The sequence below is a fragment of the Mustela erminea genome, chromosome 1 (assembly GCF_009829155.1).
Source record: "Mustela erminea isolate mMusErm1 chromosome 1, mMusErm1.Pri, whole genome shotgun sequence".
In the NCBI taxonomy this organism is placed as follows: domain Eukaryota; kingdom Metazoa; phylum Chordata; class Mammalia; order Carnivora; family Mustelidae; genus Mustela; species Mustela erminea.
The window spans coordinates 67706877-67734591 of NC_045614.1; the positions used below are offsets into that span (position 1 = coordinate 67706877).

At 37.2% G+C, this 27715-nt stretch overlaps 1 protein-coding gene across 46 annotated transcripts in view; it reads right to left on the reverse strand.

The window, feature by feature from the left end:
* CLASP2 (cytoplasmic linker associated protein 2) overlaps positions 1-27715 on the reverse strand; it is a 190212-nt gene that overhangs the window by 12561 nt on the left and 149936 nt on the right. For all 46 annotated transcript variants that reach the window (XM_032305449.1, XM_032305950.1, XM_032305676.1 and 43 more), the window contains 5 exons: positions 25989-26132; positions 13564-13707; positions 12251-12357; positions 10715-10868; positions 7184-7412 (listed from right to left, as the gene is read on the reverse strand). In XM_032305449.1, the coding sequence (XP_032161340.1) occupies positions 7184-7412; positions 10715-10868; positions 12251-12357; positions 13564-13707; positions 25989-26132 (778 nt within the window). The remainder of the gene's footprint in view (positions 1-7183; positions 7413-10714; positions 10869-12250; positions 12358-13563; positions 13708-25988; positions 26133-27715) is intronic.

Here is a 27715-nt window from a genome sequence, read left to right on the forward strand (position 1 = left end):
CAAAGAGTTTTGTTTTTGCTTTCTTTTTTGAAGTATAATCATGAACTCATGAATTTTATGAATGTTAAAGGACACTTAAAGTGCTTGAATAATTTTTGTAGGAAAGATAGTTACATCCCAAAATTCATATTAAAACATTATAAAATACTGGAATTCTTCCCAAATTCTTTTGTTGATAAATGATAAATTCAGCCCTTCCAGAACTTGGGCACACAGTGGCCTGAGCTTGGGCTGTAGACCCTTCCTTAACTCCGCTGGAACAAAATAACTACAGAATATGGTGCCTGAGCTTGGAAGATACACCTGGGGTGACTCCCTCTCCCAAATCTCCAGAGACAGTTGACGTCATGGAGCTATACTGTCTGTAGGTCCACTTGGCCTACATGCTGTTCTTTCATAGGATGGGCTGCCACTTACACTGATCCCAACAGGCCAGAGAAGGCTTGTGAATCTGGCATCTGGGAAATGGCTGTTGCCTATAAAAGCAAAGGTGCAAGAGGAAAGAACCGCTTCCCAAAAATGAACCTTGAGGTTGCAGTTTGCTAGATGGTCACTATTGGTCCATAAAAACAGAAGCTACTGTGCCTCATCCTGCCAGCTGTCTAGCCACTGACCTATACTAATGGCCTGACATTTTAGGTTGTGGAGAACCTACTCCTACAAGTAGGGGAAAGAAAAATTATATTTTACTTAAGGTGATTTGGAAACCTAAGGAAAGGAAATTAAGCTGAACCATTAGAATAGATGGGTTCAGGGAGCCTCGGTGGCTCAGATAGTTAAGCGCCTGACTCTTGATTTCAGCCCAGGTCATTATAGCAGGGTCACAGGACTGAGCCCCATGCTGGGCTCTGCACTGGGCATAGAGCCTGTTTAAGATTATTTCTCTCTCTGCCTTTGCCCCTTCCCCATGCCCTCTCTAAGAAAAAAAAAAAAAAGGGACACCTGGGTGGCTCAGTTGGTTGAGCCACTGCCTTCGGCTCAGGTCATGATCCCAAGGTCCTGGGATCGGGTCCCGCATGGGGCTCCTTGCTTGGCAGGGAGCCTGCTTCTCTCGCTGCCTCTGCCTGCCTCTCTGCCTGCCTGTGTGTACTCTCTCTCTCGATCTCTGGCAAATATATAAAATCTTAAAAAAAAAAAAAAAAAGAATAGATGAATCTAACTAGAGTAAAACTAACAGATAACAGGGAAGGAAAATTGAACCAAAATGTAGTGAGAACAATCATTAACTATTAAAAAAAGAAGTTTACTATGACAACTTTCATGGAACTACAATTAGACCACTAACAACCTCATATACAGAGCATAAAATGTGATGGCTGAACTTAAAAATGAGAGATAGTCTGGAAAGAATGACCACCAAGTGAACCAAATTAGGGTTTTTGAAGAATCTCTGTAAAATGCAGAGCAAAATCATAAAGAAGAAATCTGCATTCAAAGATGGTATCTTACTTGGAGGATAAAAACAGTCTTATAATAATTTCAGTATAAAGACCAACACTGGAACAGTACTGCCGCTGTAACAGCTGCTACTGTGGCAGAATAAATGCATCTCTATATATCTCACAAAAGTCACTCCTGCAGTCATGTTATCAGACTTTCACAGATGTCAGAGGATCAGTCATTCTATTTAGAGTTTTATTTTATTTCAGCTCAATAAAGGAAATTCACACACACAAAAAATGCTTTCGAAGGAATGCAGCTCTTTCTTCCATTAATACAGGCTTTGTAATTACTCTAGGAGATAATTGGAAATGACTTGACATAAAGTGGTCTGAACAGATGACTAACAGAAAAATAATTTCTGCAAAAGAAACCACATATTTTGTTCCAAAACTGATTTATAGAATACAAATGAGAAAACCTAAAGTACTCCATTAAGATAAAGTGTAACCAACTGTATTTCCTCACGAGAGGCATCATGGTCATGGGAAAAGGCAGGCTCTGGAGTCCCACTAAACCTGTGCCTCTTACTTTGTGCAACAGGCACACGTTCTTAATTAGTGCTGAGGCTCAATTTTATTATGAGTAAAATGGGCTGACTTTCTATGGTCATAGTGAAGACCTGGGCTCAGAATACAGTAAACTCACTAATATTAATTTTCTTTGTTCTTATGACAAATATTGGTACTATTACAATTCTGATATTTCTGTTGCAGTGCTGAAAAAATATGGGATACTCTTTTCACTGGCTAACTTTAATATGAGTCTCTTGCTTAACAGAACTATCCTCATTAGCAGTAGTATTCTGGAATATTATAGTCCCCGGTAAACTTCACAAAGATCATAATTACATGTGGACATTAGTGGAATTTTATTTTTACTTGTTGATTTTGAATAATTTATCACTTATGTATGTATGTCTATAGTGTGAGTAATAGATATACTAAATAAGTCTCAGAATTTCAAAACAATTTCTTTTTATAGAAATTCTGAGTTGAACAAAATTATTATCTTCTGCCAAAACTTATGGACTTTAAAAACAAAAAAGGAGAAATTTTGCATTGAGGTAGACATGGAAAGAAAATCAAAAGAGCAATGGAGGCAAATAAAATTAAAAAGAATGGGTGACATTAGCAATGTTCACAATAAAATAATGTCAAACAAGATCTTCCCTATCTCAACTTTAAAAATGAAAATAAACAATAAGTGATTAATTACTATATAAAGCTTAGAGCAACTATTTTGCTTAACTAATGGTTTAATCCATTTTCAAAGACTTCAGCATAAAATGACTGTCTTATGTTTTAGAAATCAATCAAGTATTATGCTGTGAAGAAATAATTTTCTCGTTCAAAAATATTCTATCCAGTTTAGACTTTCCAACGATGTCCTCCTTTAACAAATGGAAAATATAAGACCTTAAGTAAAGGAAAAGAGAAACAGTCAGTTACTAAGTAGGTAATCTTCATTTCTTTTTAAAAGATTTTATTTGACAGAGAGAGAAAAAGAGAGAACCCACAAGCAAGGGGAGCAGCAGGCAGAGGGAGAAGCACGTTCTCTGATGAGTAAGAAGCCCGATGTGGGACTTGATCCCAGGACACCAGGATCATGACCTAAGCTGAAGGCCGATGCTTAACCAAATGAGCCAGGCATCCCCCGAAGTGTAATCTTCCTAAGCTGTCACAGTTTTGGCTTTGTGATATATTAATTCTCTTAACATAAGCAGTTGCTAAAAACATGATTCCTCAGCCTCATAAATAAGAGATTTTTTCCATTCATCAAAAATACAAATGACCAGGCCTGGGGACACAAATTCCTGAGCAGAGTAAGCAGGGTTTTTTCCCACATGGGAGAGTGGCAAAGTACGGAATTTTAGAGCTCAACCAGGGCAAGAAAGGTGTCCACATGGAGTGGTGACCAGGTGTGTCAGAGCCCAAGCACATTGAAGGTGTCCACGTGGAGTGGCAGAGCCCAGCAAGGTGAGGTAATGGCAGAGATGGAAAACTGATGGCATACAAGAAGATTGATGAAATAAGTAAATATATTAAAGATAATGAAAGCCAGGTTTCTCAATGTCAGAAAAAATATGGAAAAGAAGGAAATAAGAATTAATCTCATGGTGCTAAATTGGGATTGGAATAAACACATAGCTTTTTTTTTTTCTTTTCTTTTTTTTTTTTTAAGATTTATTTATTTATTTGACAGAGAGAGATCACAAGTAGGCAGAGAGGCAGGCAGAGAGAGAGAGAGGAGGAAGCAGGCTTCCTGCCGAGTAGAGAGCCCGATGCGGGACTCGATCCCAGGACCCTGAGATCATGACCTGAGCGGAAGGCAGCGGCTTAACCCACTGAGCCACCCAGGCGCCCCTAAACACATAGCTTTTGATATTGAAATAAACAAATATAAATCAGTGTGTGTACACAGATACACACACACACACACACTCCTTAAACTCTGGCCCCTGAAAGGTCTTGGAAATAGTGAATATCCCACTAGTAGTGAGTATACTTTGTGCCCAGACTCTAGCCTTTAAAGACCATTTTCTATTAAATGAAACCAAGGATCACTCCTTGGAGAAATGACTGATTCCAGGACTCAAGAAGGGAAGTCCAGCATTCTGTTATGCCAGCATGCAAGGATGGGGACATGTCAAAAGAACAGGTCAAGTCAAAGACAATTTGAGCATCAAAATAAATGATAGTTACAAATTATAACCTACTGAGTACAATGCAAACTGTGAGTTCACAGTTAGGAATATGTAAATGAAACTTTTTAAATGAATAAACTTTAATATAGTTTTAAAGTAACTCCCCACAAGACACTTACTAATTATAGAATGAGTAATTTCACAGTGGAGAAGCCTGGTAAGCACCACCATAATCAAGTGACTAAAGTTTATATCACCGTCAAAGAGCAAAGTGAAATCATGTATTACCTGAAGAATGCACTATCACTTCTGGAACCCTGATGCCAAGAGCACATGACCTGAATTCAATCACGAGAAAACATCAGACAAACCTAAATTCAGGGAAATGCTACAAAATAATAGGTCTCTGACCCTCAAAAGTGCCACGGTCATGAGAACAAAGGAAAGACTGAACACTGAAGAAGACAAAGGACACATGATGACTCAATGCAATGTGAGATTCTAAAGTGGATCCTTTGGCTCGAAGGTTTTTTTTTTTTTTTTTAAAGATTTTTATTTATTTATTTGACAGACAGAGATCACAAGTAGGCAGAGAGCCAGGCAGAGAGAGAGGGGGAAGCAGGCTCCCCGCTGAGCAGAGAGCCCGATGCAGGGCTTGATCCCAGGACCCTGAGATCATGACCTGAGCCGAAGGCAGAGGCTTAACCCACTGAGCCACCCAGGCGCCCCTCGAAGGTTTTTTTTTTTTTTTAATTCAATAAAACATTTACTGGACACATAGTTTATATAAATCACCCTGTTTGAAATTGTAAGAAACCTAGCAATGATTAAGATATGGTTTCTCTTCCCAAGGAATTTATATTTTAGTAACTTAGTATAACACCTCGAAAGAGTAAATAAGGACTACAACACCGTAAATAAAGTATTTGGGGACACAGAAAAGAAAGTAACAGTCAGAAATAGCAACTTTTTTGTTTAAAATATTGCAGTTGAGTTTGGCGATGAGCACTAGGTGTTGTATGGGAGTGCTGAATCACTAAATTGCACACCTGAAACTAATATTACACTGTATTAACTAACTGGAATTTAAATAAAAACTTTAAAAAAATACTGCAGTTGATTTTGGGAATTTTATTATAAATCCTGCTTTACTCATTTTTATTTGTTCTTAATGGATGGATAATGTGATAAAAATGTGACAAGAACATCCCATTACAAATCAGCATCTAATGGGGTATAAGGGCAGGTGTTTATTATTGTACTAATGAAAATTACCTGATTTGGATGAGTAGATTGTGGTTACGTGGGAGAATGTCTTTATGGAAAGTACATTCTAAAGTATTTGGGGTGATTGAGCAGCATTTGGGCAGCTTACTCTCAAATGGTTCAAGGAAAAGTTCTTTGTGCTATACCCATCTTTTAAGCTTTTGATTGTTTAAAAAAAAAAAAAATATATATATATATTGCCTTTGATTGTTAAAAAAAATGTATACATATATATATTTTGTAGCCAAGGCAAGCAATGTCAGTGGAACCAATTTGGTTTGCATGTGACCTCTGTACATAAATAATTTAAGAATAACTAAAGCTGCTAAAACTAGGTCTCAGCTTACCATGCTGCTGCAACAAGGGAGGGTTTAAAGGACATGCTCATGCTAGGTCCAATTTATTCCCTCCTGTTTTGCTTCTACTGTGACTAAACCTCAGTAACAGAGTAACTAGTTGTGACAGATCAAAACACACTGCAGTGAATAATTTTGGCAATTTTATACATTCTTATGTAATTTAGACTCAGTATGGCAAGTTGTCATAATTTTGCCTTTGTGGTAATTATAATATATTAAGACTCTTAACATGACATATTGGTAAAAACATGATCTGTCAACCTTATTGGTAATCAAAGAAATAAAAATGAAGAGATTTTTCCACTTACCAAATTACAAAAATTATAAAATATTTCTGATATCTAACTTCTCAGTCTCCCTAATAATTAGGGAAATGCTCATTAGGATGGTTTATTTTATATTCATCATGGTGATGGATTTCAAAATTTTAAAAAGTTTGACATTCTGTGCTGGTGAGGAAATCAGCACTACCTAAACTAGCCAAGTGTTTTGAGTTGGTAATTGGGTAGTAACTCTCAAAATTTCAACTTAATATCCCTTTATTGAGCAATTCATCTCTAGGACTCTCAAATTATTATGTATGTGCATAAAAGTTTATGCAGTAATATGTTCACTGACAGCAATACTGGGGGAACAAAGGAAAACCAGGAACTACATAAGTATAATATCATGAATAAGGGGATACTTTCAAATTTAACCACATAGTTATCTATTACTTTATATTACTTGAGTTTTTAATTACAAAAATTAATAAATTATGTAATTTGTAGAGAAAAAAATGTAATTCCCTCTTATTAAAAATACCTAAACTATTTGCAGTATTTTGTATTTTATATCAGTTTTTATACATTTTATATGTGAACCTAACTGCATACTGTAATTGGAAGGGCAGGTAGGTAGTACATTTCTACCCTCTTTCAGATGTGACACTCTGAACAGTCAACCAAATATCAGGCTGGACAACTCAGTGTTAGAGCTAGTCCCACACCCTTGGTATAAGCCACTGAAAGTACAGAGCTAGTCCTAAGCTGGCTCCAAATTCTAATGATAGCTTCCCTCACATTGGTCTTGCGTCTCACTAGAGTTTCTGATTTTACACTTTATTAAAGGGATACTATTAAGAATGGGTAGTTCTTCAAAGGTTTTTGTCATGCTGGTATAAAAACTGATGACTGAATTATGTCTAGAAATAAACTAAATTTATAAGCTACAACTGATTTCAGTTGTTTCCGGGCAGTCAGTAAGGATTTCCTGATGTTTGAGGATGATCTCAGAATTACCCTGTTTATCATTCTGGGGTAGAAAACTACCAAACCACTAGAAATGAGCTCCTAAAAGATGGGAGAAACATTTTCACCCCAAAGCTCCTTACTTCTTCAGGAGTTATAATAAAAGAGCACATGTATTTCTTTTGTTTCATTGACTACCAATCCTCTAAAATACAGGTGACAAAATATGACCCAGAACCTACCATCAGGAAACTGGTCGGCATCATCATCAAACATGGCTTCCTTGAGGGCAGACTTATTGAAGGGACTGATGCTATCTGAATAGTTATATGGATTATAGTCCCGAGCGCGAGGAGAGGAGTGAGCAGGCATTGAATGGAGCAACGAAGCTTTATTATCAAGGGCTGTCTGGCTTGAGTCAGTAGCATCACCTCCTGCTCTTGCGTCAGGCATCCCAGGACCACCACACATCTATTAATGGAGAGAAGGCACAGCAAATTAATTCATTTTCTAAAAATCATTTTACTTTTTTATTTATTTGAGAGAAAGAAAGGGGGAGTAGGGACTGTGGGAGCACAAGAGAGAAGGGGTTCAACTTCATGACCTGACCCTGAGAGATCATGACTTGAGCCAAAATCAAGAGTCAGACACTTAACTGACTGAGGCACCCAGGTGCCTTGCAAATAATTTATTTTTAAGTATCTCTGAAATTCTAGAAAGATTCTTCTTTACTGCTTCAAAGTCGATTTAAAAAAGGTAACAATTAACAGCTGAAAAAAAGTAATGGGAATCAACACAGTAAGTTAAAACTTATTTAAAATGTCAAAATTTAAAGTAAAGGTGTAAAAAAAAAAACCAAACCCACAGCTGTGAGGGCAATAAGAAAAATAAAAGAATGCTGTTGCTAATTCTTATAGTTCCCTTGCTAATGGCTTGACCAAAGGATATACAGTGGGATTACCAAAAGCTTCTCTATGCCACTTAAAGATGTAAAAGGATTTTTCATTAGCAACACAGAACTAAAAGCTGGCAGGTTCCATTATTAAGGCAGTAAATTACACAATGACAGATTGTCAACAAAGTACAAGAGGATCAAATTTTTTTTAAAAGGCCTGTTATTAAAAAAAAGAGGCCTCAAGGACTATACCCTTTGAATAGATGTCTGCTGAAGTTTGATCACATTAACATATTTATCAAAACATCAATACTAACACTGATACTAATACTAGTATGAAAATCATTACAACCGTCAATATTACCATTGTCACTATCTACTCACAGCAACTACATGCTAAGCCATTACTCAGGTGCTTTACAAATATTCTTCATGTATTTACTGTGCTCCTACTGCGTGCCAGGGATTGTTCTTGGCAGTGGGGATATACTGGTGAACAAAATGGAGAACGAGGTCCACTTTCATGGAGTTCACATTTCTAACCACAACAAATGAGTAAAGTATCCAGTATGGTAGAAGGTGACTAGTGGATGGGAGGCAGTGCAGGATTAAAGGGACCATGAGCACTGTGGTGGGAGGAAGGAGGGTGCAGATTCGACAGGGTCAGAGTAAGACCTCTGAACAAAGATCTGAAGGAAGCGAGGAAATCAGCCATGGAGCTACCTGGAAGAAGGATGTCAAAATATGAGGGAAGAGGCGAGACAAAGGCCCTGAAGCAAGAGCATGCCCAGGAAGTTCAAGGAATAGCAAGAAGGCCAGTGTGGCTGGAGCAGAGGAAAGTAGTAGATGAGGTCAGAGGGGTAAAAGGGGAAAGAAAAAGCCTATTGTGTAGACTTTGGATATTACTCTGGGACCTCCTATGGAGTTATATAAATCGAGGAGTGAGAATGGATGACAGGAAGCCAATGTGCAGAATCAAGAAGGCCAGTTAAGTGCTTATTTTAATAACCCAAGTGAGAGAATTGATGATGATCATGTTTCAAGCCAGAATGGCAGTGATGGGAAGTGGATGGATTTTGGACGTATTCTGAAAACCAAACTGACAGATTTTTGACAGAGCATGGAGGATGACAGAAAGAGAGAAACTCCTTGGTCCAAGGTTTTTGGCTGAGCAACTAGTGCTGCTGTCAACTGAAACAGAAAAGAGAAGCTCTAGGGGAAAAGACAGGAACTTAAAACAAGGAGCTGGATGTAACAAATTAGTCACATAATTTACTATACTTACAGTAACTTTTAAGGTAGGCAGTAATAATCCTTATTTTCCTAATGAAGACACAGAGGCTTAGAAGGGGTAATGTATGAGTAGTTAATAACTGCCAGGAACTAGAATTTAAGTTCATTCTGCCAGAATCTACTGCTCGAGCTCCCCACATTGTATCCTGCTATCTCTGAGGTAAAAAAAGTCTCAAGCAGTGATTTTTATTACTAAACTGTTACTGCTACCTCATGTAGCTTTTGAGATGGGGAACCTCAAATCTGAGTGGTAAGCTGGCTTCTGGCATCCAGTTTGGTAAGGCCATCTGCCAGACAGGCATGGGGAGAAAAACAACAGCAGGAGAGCAGTCAGGAGGGCAGAGGAGGGAGCCCTTTAGGGACATGCTGAAGCACTGCAATGTTCTACAATTCTGCAAACACTTAGGAACCAGATTCCATAGGAAATGGTGGGATGGCTTGTTTTGAGAAAAGTATTCGGCAGCAGTGTAAAAAACAGCTACTCTTTTTTTCCCCTCCCCCATGCAAAACAACTACTCTTTGTATGATGGCAGAAGCAACAAACTAGACAATATTTACCAATGTCAGAAAAATGGGTCGTAACATTCTCTCTCAACCGGAGCTGTACAAATTGATGATGCAAATCTCTATCACTACACTTAGTGGAAAATAAAATCCTAAATGCAGTTACTCTTATAAGACTACTGTGATCTGGCCCATGTTCCATCCCCCAACTCTTTCACAACAATCTAACAACACCCCCTTTCGCCCCAGTTCCCAACTATGCAAAATTTGTTCCCATTTAAATGTCTTTGCACTTGCCACTTCTTTTATGGAATTATTCTCTCCTAGATCTTGTATGGCTTTGTTTATTCTCAATGCAAATGCCACTGAGAGAGACCTTCCCTGACCAATTAATCTAAAATAGATTCACTTTATGTTCTAACATAAAACTCAATAGTACTCATCTCTCTCTGAAAATTTATAAGAACTTGAGGGCAGCAACTTTGCCTTGTAAAATCCAAGACCTAAACAGTGCCTGGCATGTATAGATAATCAGTGAACACTCAGAGATGATGGATCCCTTAAAAAATTACATGGCTCAGTGGGTTAAAGCCTCTGCCTTTGGCTCAGGTCATGATCTCAGGGTCCTGGGATCGAGCCCCACATCGGGCTCTCTGCTCAGTGGGAGCCTGCTTCCTCCTCTCTCTCTCTGCCTGCCTCTCTGCCTACTTGTGATCTCTGTCAAATAAATAAATAAAATCTTTAAAAAAAAATTAATCTGAAAAATGACAGGAAGCAAAGTTAAAAAAAAAAATTAACAAAAATCTCTTAATGAGGGGCACCTGGGTGGCTCAGTCAGTTGAGCGTCCGATTCTTGACTTCAGCTCAGGTCATGATTTCAGGTTCATGGGACTGAGCCCCGAGTCAGGTTTCCCACTGGACATGGAGCCTGCTTAAGATCCTCCCTCTCCCTCTACCCCTGGTCCCGCCATCCGCTTGAGCATCTCCTCTCTCTCTCTTTAAAGCAAATAAATAAATAAATAAATAGTTAAAAAATCTCTTAATGGAAAAGTCTGCAATGTAAGAATATTCAAATACTCACGGAATCACTATCATCTTTTTTAGAATCCCTTTTCAATGGCTCATTCATATCTTCTTGACTACGGAAGCTGAAATTCTGAATTGCTTCAGTGACACCTCTAAGAGAGCTATAAATATCTTCAGAGTTCATATTTTCTGTGTCATAATCAAATGCACTATGAAAAAGACAACTAATTATTTTTGTATAGTTTTAAAACACAAACACATTTGCAATTATGTAGGATCCCCAAAGCATAATCAGCAAAACAAAACAAAACCTGATAACTGTAAATGGTTAAGGTATATGTCCTCTTGTCCACCCATCAAGGGCAGCTTACAATGACTCTAAATGCATAGCCCTTAACATCTCATTTATCTGTTACCTTCAAAAATGTTCTGATTAACTAGGGCCAGCAAATTATGACCCCTGAAATCTAAAAATGTTTATTTTTTTAAATAGTTGAGAGCAAAGTCAAAATAACATTTCCTAACACCTTTCCAATGAAAATCATATAAATTCTTATTTCAGTGTCCATAAATAAAATGGTATTGGGATCAGCAGCACTTATCTATTCAGGTACCCGCTACAGCTATTTTCACACTGTAACCACAGAACTGAGTAGAGGTAAAAATATAGTGTGGCTTGCAAGGCTGGAAATATTTACCATATGGCCCTTAACAGAAAGTTTGCTAACTCCTCTGTGATTAACTTATAATTATGGTACAGCTAAAAGAGAAGATAAATGTATTTTACACAAACTTATAGGAAGGCAGAGAAGTTTTAACACCAAACATACATGTTACTGACATTACTTCTATAATCAAATTCTAAAACTCAACTGAATCTGGAATTTCACCATCAAATTGTCACATGTGTGTCACAAGGAATAAACAAGGCAGGTTAAATATGCAATGTAGTTTTCTTCCTCAGATGCTGATGAAGTATCCTATAACTATAATAAATATGATGAAGCATACTATGACATATGGCTAATAAAATCATGTTAATAACTATGTAAGTAAATATGAAATAGTATGCAAATGATTTTTTAAAAGGCCAGGAAAAAGTATTAGTTTATTAATGAGTCAAGAACTTCATCTGAAATACAGCCAATGCTTGAACTGCATTAAGTGTGTGAAAATTTTATACAGCTTTTATTTTATATGAAGGACAAATCTCACAGTCACATTCTTTCCTGAAGACACAGACATAATGCCATTTTTATATTTAGCCTTTCCTTATTTTTTCTTTATTTTTATGTTTTTGTCTGTAAGTATATCTCAGAAACATAACTACTCCATTTAATGCTGCAAGCACTAATTTACAAAAGCTGTTTAAGTTTTCTTCTCACTTACAGAAAAATTAGTTATCCAGTGCATTATTTTCATTTAAAGGGTTAGTTTTGGAATAAACTTAAAATTTTTTGAATCTGCTAAGTTTCTGTATGTCAAGACCTTTCAAGTCAAGTGGAAATCAAGTGGAATTACATTATTGTCTGTTGTCTAAGAATGGGAATCAGCAAACACAAGTCATGATGGAAAATAGCCCTTTTATTACCTTGGAGATAAAGTATTCTGTGATGTATTGGTAGGAGAAGTAAGAGGACTGGACCAGTTGGCTGGTGAACGTGGTGTTGGTCTTGTCAAAGGACTTCCCATGGAACCCTGATTAGGGGAGTCAAATAAATATTAACATATGACAGGGAAGTTCAACTAAAAGGCTCTTAGGGAAGTCATGCAATCAAGAAGTTGAACAATGAGAGAGACATATTTGTAGGTGAGTATTCTAAATATTCATGTATTTATCTCTGCTTTCTGTAGGAAAAAACATTTTCCCCATTCAGAAACCTACCTCTAGTCATTTTTTGTTTTCTTCACCTGCTTCCTGCTCTCAAATATTATCAACATTTTCCTTCTCATTGATTCAACAGGACCCCAAACTATTTTATTTTAATTAATTTTTAAATTAAAAAAATATTTTTTAAAGTAGGCTTGACCTACTTTAGGTCATGACCCTGAAATTGAGAGTTGAAAGGTCTACAGACTGAGCCAGCCAGGTACTCCCCCCAAACTGATAATTTTAAATTAGCTTCTCATTGTAAGCCAATATCTTTCCTTCAACCATTATCAATATTCAAATTTTATTCCTCCTTGAGTACGCTTTATAAATAATTTTCTTAAGCATACCAAAGTAAAGTTCATTATTATTATTTTGCCTACCTTTTAAGATATAACCAAACAATCCCTCTCCTTTTAAAAGATAACCAAATATAGTCCCAAGAAATTGTTCTCAGATTGTTTTTAACCTTCAGACTTTACCTGAAGCCCGTCATAAATGCATCTAATTTTTCCCTTACCCATGATCAAATATCGGTTTTTTAATACTTACATTTAATTTTTTAGGCATATTACATAAATGATTCTTGCTATACAGGTACATATAACACTGTAATGTTTCATTTATCCAGACCTTACCTCTCCAAAACAAAATTCTGGATTCAAGCAACCAGGGACCCATAAACCTGTGAACAGGTTTGTGAACACACCTTTTAAAGCCCTACCTTCTTCAGATCTTATTTGTTAACCAAGTCATCCCTTCTAGTCCTCAAATAAGGACTGGTTCCCTTTCCCTGTTCATACCCTGGCCACCATTCACCACCAACCTAATGTATATCAAATTATAACGAAAATATGACAAGCCCAAGGACTATATTCTTTCCAGAACAGTATTTAATACTGCATAGGAGATGTTGCCTAATACAGATGCAAAAATTATATACTTGGATCAGAAGTTTACTTCACGTAAAAAAGGAATCAATTGCTGTGAAACCATCACACCACATAATAGTCACGAAAATAACTGAAAGATACCTGGGTTCCATTGCCAGTGTTTCGTAGGTGATTATGAAGAAGCTTTGTAGCACCATCTTGAAAAGTTTTTGGTAAAGCTCCTAACAACATTGTAAACTCTGGGGTATTGAGTTCAAATAAAGAAATCAGCACTGACTGTGCTGCCTAGAAAACAAAGAGAACAAATAAAAAAGTATATTTTGGTTACTCAAAGGAGACAATTTTCTTCACTCAACATTTCTGTTCAATAGCACAAAGCCATCTTTTCCACAGAAAAAGAGGTTCTTACACACTTTCAGAATTCTTTGTTGGGAGAGTAAGAAAATAATTGGCCAAGGGAATATTAAAAATGTTACAGATACAATCTAGCACTCAATGGCAAAAGTTAAACAGTTTCTGTGGGTTATTCTACCAATATATACTACTTCTTCATTTTTCCTCGTAAGTGATTACAAGAAGAAAGATGGACGGAAATATACCAATACAGGTGTCCTACACTTTTCCAAAAGTTCACATTATACCACTTTGCTTTTATGAAAGACCTGTAACAGTACCTGCCTTCCCTAACCAAAAGAAAAACAAAAGATCTTCACCTTTACATTAAGGCAAAAAGCAAAAACTGTATTCAGCTTTTGTTTTGCAGTGAACCATTATAAAGGCAGCACACACTCTGAGTAGTGAGAATGGTACCACCAAGCTCCTTACCCAGGAGCTAAACTCAGCATCAAGTCACCATAGCATAGCATTGCTGAACTGTATATGTAAGCATCTGTGCTTTGATTTATTTCGTAGGTCTGTTAGCAAGATGTATCCTAAGGTATCAGAAAGGCAAAAAAAGATGCTATTTTTGGGTCTGGGAAGACTTAGAAGTTTTTCCATATAAATTAATGGAATTGTCTCCTTGTTTTATACCATTCTGGCATATGAAAGGTTTCACAGGAACATTCTATTTTAAGATAGTGGGGGAAACCTATATATTCCCCTAAGCTATAAAAAGTCCACTCAGAGCAACTTAATACTTTATTATTCATTTTTACATAAATGGAAAATAATGTTTTGGTGGAAATGTGAACAAAACAATGAAGTCAGTCCTCTCAAACCCTGCAGCTCCTTTACAGACAAAAGCATTGTGATTTGCTTCCTCAGATCAGATAAGAAAACTGAGAAATTTACTTCCTCCTTTTAATGTAATCAACAGAGCTACTGAAAGCCAAACTTTGAAATTCAGATTACCACAGAAACTTCACTGAGAAGAGGAAAAAACCAAAATAGTTCACAATCATGACTCAGATGAAAATACGTCCATCTTGTCCTGGACCTTTTCAGACCCCATTCTATGAAAACTGAAGTGTTCTATATTTATGATATCTGAATATAAAACACGAGGCGGATGGTTAAATTATGTTACATTGGAACAATGACACACTATACAACACGGCCTTGAATGATAGAACTCTATACGTGAAGAAATCGGGAGAGGGTTATCATATACTGCTGAAGGAAAAATATAACAATAAAAATAATAAAAATATAACAAAACAACAGCTATAATATAAGCCCAATATACATTGTGTGGGTATGTCCTCGAACACGTTAACTGTACTTAAATAAAACTATTTCTATTTTAGGGATGCCTGGGTGGTTCAGTCAGTTAAGTGTCTCACTTGTGGTTTGGGTCCAGGTCATGACCTCAGTATTATGAGACAGAGCCCTTTGTCAGGCTTCACAATCAACAGGGAGTTTGCCTGAAATTCTCTGCACCCCCCCCATTTCTCCCTTTGCCCCAACTCTCCCTTGCACACGCATCCTCTCTCTGAAATAAAATCTTAAAAAAAACCCCAACAAAACCTACTCGTATTTTGAAACAACTTTGTTGATCTTTTTTGGAACACTGAAACTACCTCAAGTTACTCTGAGCAAAGGAATTAATGATTGTTAAGGTATACTTTATTCCATCTAGGCTTTATTTTTGTGTAAGAGACTTAGTTTTCTTTCCCTCCAGGGGTAGAAAGCCTAACTGTTCCAAAACCATTTACCAATGAGTATATTCTTTCCTCATGAGGTGGCACCCTTATCATGAATTAACCTCCCATATAAACCAAACTGTTTCTGATCCTCTGAGCCTCCTATGTGTTCTATTGATTTGTCTATTTCTGCATTAAATAATATGGGTTTAAGCTGTATGATTTAAAATGCAGTATTTTTAGTATATTTTGATAAAGTCCTTCATTTTTGTTATGCTTTACTGTCACATTTGCTTTACTACATACATTTTTACTTATTCATTTATTTACTTATTTCACAACATAAATCAGTTCTTCATTAGAATACTGTATTCCATTTCTTTTTTCTTAAGCTTTTAATTCCAGTTAAGATACAGTGTCAGTATTATTAGGTTCAGGTATATAATACAGTAATTCAGCAATTCCATATATCACCTGATGTTCATCAAAAGTGCACTCCTTAATCTGCATCAAGTATTTAACCCATCCCCCAACCCATCTTCCTTCTGATAACCTTCAATTTGTTTTTTTCTCTTTTAAAGGTTTTATTTTTTTTTAAAGATTTTATTTATTTGTCAGAGAGAAAGAGAGCGAGCGAGTGAGCAAGCGCACAAGTAGGCAGAGTGGCAGGCAGAGGCAGAGAGAGAAGCAGGCTCCCTGCCGAGCAAGGAGTCTGATGCAGGACTCGATCCTAGGACCCTGGGTTCATGACCTGAGCCAAAGGCAGCAGCTTAACTGACTGACCTGTGACTGAGCAACACAGGTGTCCCTAAAGTTTTTATTTTATTTTTAATCTCTCCACTCAATATGGGGCTTGAATTTACAATTCCAAGATCAAGAGTTACATGCTCTACTAACTGAACCAGCCAAATGCCCCTCTCCCCTTTGTTTTGTTCCTTAAATTCCACATGTGAGTGAAATCACACAGTTTTTCTTTCTCTGACTTATTTTGCTTAGCATTATACTCTCTAGCTCCATCCATGTTGTAAATGGCAAGATTCCATTCTTTTTTTATGGCTGGATAATATTCCACATATATACAAACATCTTTATCCATTCATCAACTGATGGACACTTGGGCGGCTTCCATAATTTGGCTATTGTAAATAATGCAGCTATAAACATAGGGGTACATGTATCCTTCTGAATTAGTGTTCTTGTTTTTTGGGTATATATTCAATATTCCAATTCCTGGATCACAAGGTAGTACTGTTTTTAATTTTTTGAGGAACCTCCATACAGTGGCTGTACCAATTTACATTCCCACCAACAGGGCAAGAAGGTTCCTTTTTCTCCACAGCCTCATCAATACTTGCTTCCTGTATTGTTGATTTTAGCCCCTTTGACAAGTTGAGGTGATATTTTGTAGTTCTGATTTGCATTTCCCTGATGATGAGTGAAGTTGAGCATCTTTTCATGTGTCTGTTGGCCATGTGTATGTCTTCTTTGGAGAAATGTCTGTTCATGTCTCTCGCCCATTTTTTTTTTAAGATTTTATTTATTTATTTGACAGAGAGAGATCACAAGCAGGCAGAGAGACAGGCAGAGAGAGAGAAGGAAGCAGGCTCCCAGCTGAGCAGCAGGCTCCCGGCTGAGCAGAGAGCCCGATGGGGGGCTTGATCCCAGGACCCTGTGATCATGACCTGAGCCGAAGGCAGCGGCTTAACCCACTGAGCCACCCAGGCACCCCTCTCTTGCCCATTTTTAAACTGGACTGTTTTTTTGGGTACTGAGTTGTATACGTTCCTTATATATTTTGGAAGTTTGTAGCAACTCTGCTGAGCAAGAACAGCATTTACTCACTTCATGTCTCTGTGTCACATTTCAAACTTTTTCATCATTATATTTGTATGGTGATCTGTGATCAATGATCTCTGATGTTACTATTGTAATTGTTTTGGGGTACCACGAATCATGTTCATATGAGATGGCGAACATAATCATTAAATGTTGTGTTCTGACTGTCCCATTGACCAGCCATTCTCATCTCTCTCCCTTTCCTTGGGACTCCCTGTTCCCTAAGACACAACCATATTGATTGAAATGAGGCCAATTAATGGTTCTACAATGGTCTTTAAGTGTTCAAGTGAGAGAAAGAGCTGTGTGTCTCTCACATTAAATTAAAAGCTAGAAATAACTAAGCTTAGTGAGGAAGGCAAGTCAAAAGCTGAGACAGGCCAAAAGCTAGGCCTCTTGTGACACACAGCCAACTTGTGACTGCGAAGGAAAGGTTCTTGAAGGAAATTAAAAGTGCTATTCCAGTGAACACACAGATGATAAGAAAACAACGCAGCTTTATTGCTGATATAGAGACAGAATTTTATTGGTCTGGATAGAAGATCAAAGTGGCTACAACACTCCCTGAAGGCAGAGCATCATCCAGAGCAAGGCCTTAACTCTCCTCAGTTTTGTGAAGGCTGAGATTGGTGAGGAAGCTGTGAATGTTTGAAACCAGAAGTTGGTTCATGAGGTTTAAGGGAAGAAGCCCCCTCCATAACATAAAAGTGCACAGTGGAGCAGCAAAGTGCTGATACAGAAGTTCCAATAAATCATTCAGAAGATCTAGCTAGGATGATGCATGAAGGTAGCTACACTAAACAACAGATTTTCAATGTAGACGGAACAACTTTATTTATATTATAAACAAATTTATATTAGGAATAAGATGCCATCTAGGACTTTGACAGCTAGAGAGGAGAGGTCAATGCCTGGCTTCAAACGACAGGGTAACTCTCTTGTTATGAGATAACGAAGCCTGTGACTTCAAGGTGAAGCCACCGCTTCACTTACCATTGTGAAAATCCTAAGGCCCTTCAGAATTATGCTAAATCTACTCTCCTGCTGCTCCATAAGTGGAATAACAAAGCCTGGGGGAGAGCACATGTATTTTCAACATGGTTTCCTGAATATTTTAAACCACTGCTGAAACCTACTGCTAAGGAAAAAAAGATTCCTTTCAAAATACTACTGTTCATTGACAATGAGCCTGGTCACCCAGAGCTGCAATGGAGATGTTCAATGAGAGTTACTGTTGTCTTCACCCCTAAGACAGTAGCCATTTTGCAGCCCAAGAATCATGGAGTTATTTTGACTTTGAAGACTTATAACTTCAATACATTTCGTAAGGCTATAGCTACCATAGATAGTAATTCCTGTGATGGATCTGGGCAAAGTAAATTGAAGATCTTTTGAAAAAGGATTTGCCATTCTAGATGTCATTAAGAACATCTGTGATTCCTGGGAAGAGATTAAAGTATCAACAGTAACAGGAATCTGGAAAAAGTTGATTCCAACCTTCATGGATGACTTTGAAGGGTTCAAGACGTCAGTGGAGGGCATAACTGCAGATATGGTAGAATTAGCAAGAGAACTAGAAGTGAAGCCTAAAGATGTGACTGAACTGCTGGTATCTCATGACAAAACTGGAAGAGATAAGAAGTTGCTTCTTACGGAAGAACAAAGAAAGTGTTATTTGAGATGGAATCTACTCCTGATAATAGGTTGTTGAAATAACAAAGAATTTAGAATATTACACAGGTTAGTTGGTAAAGCAGCTGCAGGTCTGAGAGGACTGTATCCAATTTTGAAAGAAATTCTGTGGGTAAAATGCTATTAAACAGCATTTCATACTACAGAGAAACGGTAGAAGAGTTGATAGATGCAGAAAACTTCATTTTCCCCTTATTTTTAAAAAAATGAATTCTGAATGACTTTTATTTTGATTTGGAATTAGTGATTTAAAAACAATTTTAGGGGAACCTAGATGGCTCAGTGGGTTAAAGCCTCTGCCTTCAGCTCAGATCATGATCCCAGGATCCTGGGATCGAGCCCCATGTTGGGCTTTTTGCTCAGCAGAGTGCCTGCTTCCCTTCCTCTCTCTGCCTGCCTCTCTGCCTACCTGTGATCTCTGTCTGTCAAATAAATAATAAACAAAATCTTAAAAAAAAGTTTTTAAAAACTTGAGTACAGTTGACACACAATGTCCCATAGGTTTCAAGTGTATATGATGATTTAACCTCTATGTTATGCTATGCCCACCGCGAGTGTAACTAAGTGTCACCATACATCATTATAATATCACTAATTGTATTTCCTATGCTGTGCCTCTTATAACCATGACTTATTCATTCCACAACTGAAAGCCTGTATTTTCCATTCTCCTTTACCCATTTACCCCATCCCCTACCCTGTTCCCTCTGGCAATCATCAGTTTCTTCTCCATATTTATAGTCTGATCCTGCTTTTTGTTTATTCTTCTTTTTTTTTTTTTTTGGTTTCCACTTAAGTGAAATCACATGGTATTTGTCTTTTTCAATCTGACTAACCTCACAGCATAATATCCTTCAAGCCCATGCATGCTGTTGCAAACGGCAAGATCTCATCCTTTTTTATGGCTGCTAAGAGTCCATTGTACATGAATACCTAATCTTCTTTATCCATTCATCTATCAATGGACACTTGAATTGCTTCCACATCTTGGCTACTGTGAATAATGCCGCAAATAATGCTGCAATAAACACAGGGATACAAATCATCTTTTCAAATTAGCGTTTTCATCTTGTTTGGGTAATACCTAGTACTGTCTATGGTATTTCTATTTCTGTTTGAGAAACCTCCATACCGTTTTCCACCACTGCTGCCTTCTTTCAAATAACTGCCACAGCCACCCCAACATTTGGCAACCACCACCCTGATCAGTAAACATTGAGACAAGATCCCTTATCTGCCAAAAGATTAGGACTCTGAATTCTTAGATGATGGTTAGCATTTTTTGGCAGTGTTTTAAAATTAAGGTATGTACATCTTTTTGGACATAATTGCACACTTAACAGACCACAGCATAGTGCAAAGGTAACTTATATACACTGGGAAATGAAAATATTCCTATCACTTGGCTTTACTGCAGTGGTCTGGAACACAATCTGCAATCTTTCTGAGGTATGCCCATACTAGGTTTTGAAATCAGGAAGTATGAAGTCCTCCTACTTTGTACTTTTTCAAGATTGCTTTGGCTATAATGGAACCCTTGCAATTCCATAGAATTTTGGAATCAGCTTGTAAATTTCAACAAATTTCTTGTAAGTTTCTACAAATTTCTGGGATTTCACAAATTTCTACAAATTTTACCTGCGGATCACTTTGGGCAGTATTACCATCTTATTAAGCCTTCCCATCCATGAACATGGAATGTTTTTCAGTTTATTTAAATCATTAATTTTTTCTAAAACTATTTGGTAGTGTCTATATAAATTCTGCATTTCTTTTGTCAAGTGTATTCTTATAGATTTTAATCTTTTTGATGCTATTGTAAATGTAAATGAAATTCTTCCCCTAATTTCATTTTCGGATTGCTCACTGAAAAGTTTTAAAAATATAACTGATTTCTGCATACTGTTTTATATCCTGCAAACTTGATGAACTTACTAGTTCTAATAGTTTTTCAGTGATTCCTTAGCATTTTCTCTATACACGATCGTATCATTTGCAAATAGAAATAGTTTTATTACTAACTTTACAATCTAGATGCCTTTTATTTCTTATTTTCCCCTGACTGTCCTGGCTAGAATGCCCAGTTGAATAGATATAGAAATTGTTGATGTATACATTTTTAGCCACACCAGTAGAGCACACTTAGACCAGAGTATAGTGTAATGCAGAGTATATACTGAATTGCATAGCTGAACAGAAACAGTGAAAGCAGACATAGTTGTCTTGCTAATTTTGAGGAAGCATCCAGTCTTTCACCATTAAGTATGGGTTTAACTGTGGATATCAGCAGGTGTCCTCTACTGGCCTGAGAAAGTTCCTTCCATTGTTAGTTTTCATGTATTTATTTTTTGTTAAATCACAAAAGGATGTTATGATTTTACCAGATGCCTTTTAAGATTTTTTTTTTTAAAGATTTTTTATTTATTTATTTGACAGAGAGAGATGACAAGCAGGCAGAGAGGCAGGCAGAGAGAGGGGAGGAAGCAGGCTCCCTGCTGAGCAGAGAGTCCGATGCGGGGCTCGATCCCAGGACCCTGGGATCATGACCTGAGCCGAAGGCAGCGGCTCAACCCACTGAGCCACCCAGGCGCCCCGCCTTTTAAGATTTTATTTTTAAGTAATCTCTACACCCAACACGGGACTTGAACTTATAATCCTGAGATGGATAGTCCTATGCTCCACTGACTGAGCCAGGTAGGAGCACCATTAGGTGCCTCTTCTATTGATACAATCAATAGATATTATCTACTGAAAATGGTGTATTACTTTAATAGACTTTCAGATGTTAATTTAACTCTCCTTTCCTAGGATAAATCTCATTTACTTGGTCATGGTGTATAATTCTCTTTTTATGCTGCAGATTTAGTTTGCTAATATTTTGTCGAGGATTAAACTGCATCCATATTCGTGAAAGATACCACTCTAGTTTATGTGTGTGTGTGTGTGTGTGCGCGTGCGCGTGTGTGGTGTCTTTACCTGATTTTGGGATCAAGGTACTACTGCCCTCACACAATGAATTAGAAAGTGTTCCTTCTGTTTTTTTGGAAGAGTTTCTAAAGAACTGGTAGTAATTTGTTTGGTGGAATTTGCCAGGGAAGCCATCTGAGCCTGGCTTCTCTTCATGGGTACTTTTTTGATTACTAAGTGAATCTCTTTACTTGTTCTCTTAAAATGTCTATTTCTTCCTGAGTCAGTTTTGGTAGTCTACATCTTTCTAGGGATTTGTTCATTTCATCTAAACCACTGACATGTAAGTATTCATAATACTCCTTTAGAGTTCTTTTGATTTCTGTAAGGTTAGTCATATTTCTTCTTTCATTTCTAATTCTAGTAATTTTAGTCTCTTTTCTTCTTGGTCAATCTAATTAAAAGTTTGCCAGTTTTGTTGATCTTACAAAAAACCAGCTTTTAGTTTCACTAATTGTTTTTGTTTTATTGATTTGTGCTTTAATCTTTTTTTTCTAAGTAGGCTCCGAAGATCATGAGTCTCATGCTCTACCAACTGAGCCAGGCACCCCAATTTGTGCTTTAGTCTTGTCTTTCTGTTTACTTTAGGGTTAGTTTGATCTTCTTTTTCCAGTGTCATAAGATAGTGGTTAAGGTTACTAATTTGAGATCTTTCTCCTTTATTATTATAGTATTAACTCTTATAAATTTCACTCTAAGCACTGCTTTAGCTGCATCCTATAAATTCTGGTATGTCATGTCTTCATTTTCATTTACCTCATTGTATTCTCTAATTTCCCTTTTGATTTCTTCTTCAATCCACACTGGTGATTTAGAAATTAGTTGTTTAGTTTCCATGTATTTGTAAGCTCCCTACCCCCCACAAATTTCCCTGTTATTAACTTCTAATTTCATTGCAGTGTGGGCAGAGAACATACTTTGTATTATTTTTATTCTTTTAAGAAAATAACTACTGAGGTTTATTTCATCGCCTAGGTTTATTTCATCACCTAGCATATGGTCTTATCCTGGAGACTGTTCCATATACACTTAAGAAGAATATATATATTCTGCTTCTGTTGAGTAAAATGTTCACCATTAGAAATAAAGGTCACAAAATATATATTCTGTGTCTTCTTTACAGCATATATCAAAGAAAATGATTCACAAAAGAAGAGAGTAAACAGAGCTACATATAGGGTGAAAGTAAAGGGTGAAGCGAAGTCTTAGGAAGATGATGAAGAGAACAGAAGGTCTAGAAAGGAGCTCCCCATGAAATAAATAAATAACAGGTTTTTGAGCATAAGGAAAATGTTACCTATAAGCATGTTACAGAGATATTGAAAATATGAACTGATAAACAACATTAAAAAAAGAAAACAACCAGGGAAATGGAAAACAAGGTAAATTATTTACACCATGACAAAGCTTAAGAAAGGAGAAACCATTTGTTGTAGGAGTGAACACTTCCACAGTCAAAAGGTAAATCTTTTGTACTGATTAACAATGGTTGATTCCTAAGTATTCTGAAGATAATGGCGAAAGATTTAGGAAAGGATGTGGGAATGGTATGGGTAAAGCTAAGTTTTTTTGTTGTTGTTAAAGATTTTATTTATTTGTCAGAGAGAGAGAGAGAGAGCGCACGCACAAGGTGGGGGGGTGGCAGGCAGAGGGAGAAGCAGGCTCCCCACTGAGTAAGGAGTCCGATGGGGACTCGATCCCAGGGTCCTGGAAGGCAGATGATCAACTGTCTCAGCCACCCAGGTGTCCCCAAAGCTAAGTTCTTATGTACAAAGATAGATAGAAAGCTACATAATGGCTAAATTTATCAACAGATCAACAGATAATACCTAAAATGAGTAGATCAGGTAATATTGTAAACTCTTATTTGAAATACAATGGTACCTGCAAGGGGAAAGATTTGGACTATAGTTGACCCTTGAATAAGCACCAACCTCCCGCACAGTTGAATCTCTTCATTTTTTTTATAGTTTGACTCTCCCCGAAACTGAACTACTAATAGTCTACTGTTGACAGAAGCCTTAGTGGCAATATAAACAGCAGATCAACATATCTTTCGTGTGCTCTATGTATTATATACTGTATTCTTACAATAAACTAAAGATGCTATTAAGAAAATCCTAAGGAAAATATATTTATAGTACCATACTATAAAAAATATCTGCATGTAAGTAGACCACTGCCGTTTAAATCTGTGCTGTTCAATGGTCAAGTATTTTTTTATTTCACTTTTTTGGTTGATTATGTTCAGTATACTCTTTAATCACCTTCCCTTTCCCCCCATCCCCTCATTCACTTCCCCTCTGGTAACCACCAGTTTGTTTTCTATAATTAAAAGTCTATTTCTGGGACACCTGGGTGGCTCAGTTGGTTGAGCTGCTGCCTTCGGCTCAGGTCATGATCCCAGGACCCTGGGATCGAGTCCCGCATCGGGCTCCTTGCTCAGTGGGGAGCCTGCTTCTCTCTCTGCCTCTGCCTGCCTCTCTGCCTGCTTGTGTTCTCCCTCTCTCTCTGACAAATAAATAAATAAAATCTTTAAAAAAAAAAAAAGTCTGTTTTTTGGTTTGTCTCTTTTTTCCCCTTTGTTTCTTAAATTCCATGTGAGTGAGATCATATAGTATTTGTCTTTTCCTGACTATTGTGCTTAGTATTATACTGTCTAGTTCTATCCATGTTGTTCATATGACAAGACTTCATTCTTGTTTATGGCTAAATAACATTCCATTATATATTTATATATATGTGTGTATATATAGCACCTCTTTTTTTATCCATTCCTCTATCAGTGGACACTTGGTCTGCTTCCATAGTCTGACTATTGTAAATAATGCTCCTATAAACATAGGGGTGCATGTAACCTTTTGAGTTAGTGTTTTTGTATTTTTTGGGTACATACCCAATACTGCAATTCCTGGATCATAGAGTACTTCTATTTTTAATTTTTTGAGAAACCTCCATACTGTTTTTCACAGTGGCTGCACCAATTTGGATTCCTACCAACTATGCAAGAGGGTTCCCTTTTCTCCACACCCATCCCAACACTTGTTATCTGTGTTTTTGACTTTAGATGTTCTGATAGCTGTGAGGTGATAAGTCACTGTGGTTTTAATTTGCATTTCCCTGATGATGAGTGATGTGAAGCATCTTTTCATATGTCTGTTGGCCATCTGTGTATCTTCTTTGGAGAAATGTCTGTTCATGTCTTCTGCCCATTTTAGTTGGATTATTTGTTCTTTTGGATGTTGAGACATAAAAATTCTCTAAATATTTTGGTTACTAACAAGGGTTGACTATATTTTGAATGGTTACAAGATTAGAGCTTGGGAAGATTGTGGCAAGGACAGTTAATATTTATTTATTTATTTTTGGGGGCAGGGGAGGAAGGGAGAGGGGGAGAGAGAGAGAGAGGCTCCACACCCAGCACGAAGCCCAAAGCAGGGCTCAATCTCACAATCCTGAAATCATGACCTGAGCTGAAATCAAGAGTTGGATGCTTAACCAACTGAGCCACCCAGGCGCCCCGGGACAGTTATTTTTAGGTTTATTAAACCTATCTTTAGATTTATTAAAAAAAAAAGGGAAGAAAGAAAAAGAGCTATTTATTTTAGAGATGGAGGGAGAAAGCACGCATGCGAGTGGAAAGGAGCGGCAGAGGGACAGAATCTTCAAGCAGACTCCCTGCTGAGCCCTGAGTCATCAGGGCTTGATCTCATGACCCATGAGATCACAACAAACACTGAGACCAAGAGTCAGATGCTTAACCATACAGGTGCCCCAGGACAGTCTTTTTTATATTATACTCACATTAATTGGATAAAATTTAAAATAATTTAAAAGAGAACATTAAAAAGAAAAGTCTTCATGTTACCAGGTAAATAACTTAATACTAACTGGTAATGTCCTGAAATATTAATTCCTTTCATTGGCAATCCAAAACAACTGACTTGCTTTTCTAATTTACCTTCTAAACCTTAAATTAAAACATACCTTCCGAACATCAGAACTTTTGGGTTCTGTTGTCCAAGTGATAACCCGAGATACTGCCAGGCGAGTTTCACTGGAATTTACAAAATCTCCTGGATCCATTTGTTTGGCCAGAGTTTCTATGTATTTAAGGATAGCAACCTTCACCTACAGAGGTAAGCAAAATGAGAGGACAGTCAGATGGTCACTGAGGGATACAGATAATACTTCAGAAACAATCAGGTGATTATTTTTTTGACCAATACAAAATGAAACACCATCAACAACAAAAAAGAAATTATATAATCACTTACATATCTGAGATACAAATACATGGTAATGTGGATTTTTGTTTTCATATATAGCAGAACTTTAAAGTGCCAGGTGTTTCATTCCCTGTTTCTGAACAACGCCTGAAGACTCTTCTTGATAAAATTAGACCCTTTTCCTTGAGCCTGCCTTCAGAGCTTATAGCTAACTCTTGTCTAGATTTCCCTGGGAGTCAGCCTTTATAAATTAAGTATAATTTGGCTTTTGGGGAAATGAACCAAAAGTATACTGGAAATACGGTATCATAAACCAAGTAAGTAATTGCGGTGGGCAATACAGGTTTCCCCCCAAACATAACAGTAACATTCACCAAATATCATGTACCTTAATAGGTCCATCAACTGCCAGAATTACTACCTTTCGAAAGAAGTGTCACAAAAAATTTTTTACAGAAGTACCACTGGAGAAAATACAACTCTTATTTGTAATTCCTGATGCTTGGGTACATGGAAGATAGGTGTGGGGTTGAATGCAGGCTTCAAAATCAGCAGGAGGTGGGGCAAACACACATGCTTCTTCCTTATGGTCAGACTTTGTTATCCTTAGAGTAAGCACTGTTAAATCATCACCTTTCTCTCAGGTATGTTGGAGCAGAAAAACAGGATGAGAACAACTGTCACATCTTCTAACATTCTAGGATTTGTAAATAATGGTTCTAAAGAACTTTGCTAGTGCAGTTTGGAAATGGCACCTGGCATAGTGTACAGTCCTTGGATAAAGAAGATGCTAAACATATATTAAATACTGATTTGCTGATTGGAAGGTTTATGTGTATGATTAAAACAGAAACTTTGAAAAAACATCACCAAAGATCAAGATAACAATGATCCTTCTTCTCTTCTTATTGATCTAAAGATGCCACTTGTCTCACTCAACCCAAATAAAGTCCTTGAGAAGTACTGTGCTAAATCAATATATAGGAAGTTAACTGTTAAAATAAGGCTGACTTTTGTACATTTCCCCACTTCTGACTCCTATTTTTAAAAGAAAAAGGGGGTGCCTGGGCCTGGGTTCCTCAGTTGGGTAAGTGTCCGACTCTTTGTTTTGGCTTAGGTTGTGGTCTTGGGGCCGTGTGATTGAGCTCTCTGCTCAGCAGGGAGTCTGCTTCTCTCCTTTCTCTCTCTTTCCCTCTCCCCTCTCTCTTGGGCATGCTCCTTCTCTCTAAAAGAAATAAATCTTTAAAAACTTTTTTAAAAGAAAAAAGTGATCAGATTACATTCATTTCAAAATGAATGAATTTTAAGAACTATAAGAGATATATTGGAAAAAACCTGAGAGTTATCAGCCACCTTAGGTACTAAGGGAAAGAGACTTAGGGTTAATTCTGCAGTAGCAGGCCTAATAAATTATGGCAGCACCTAACATTCTGGGTTCTTAAAGCCATGTCACCTTCTATCAGTGTGAGTAACTGAAAGGTGGTA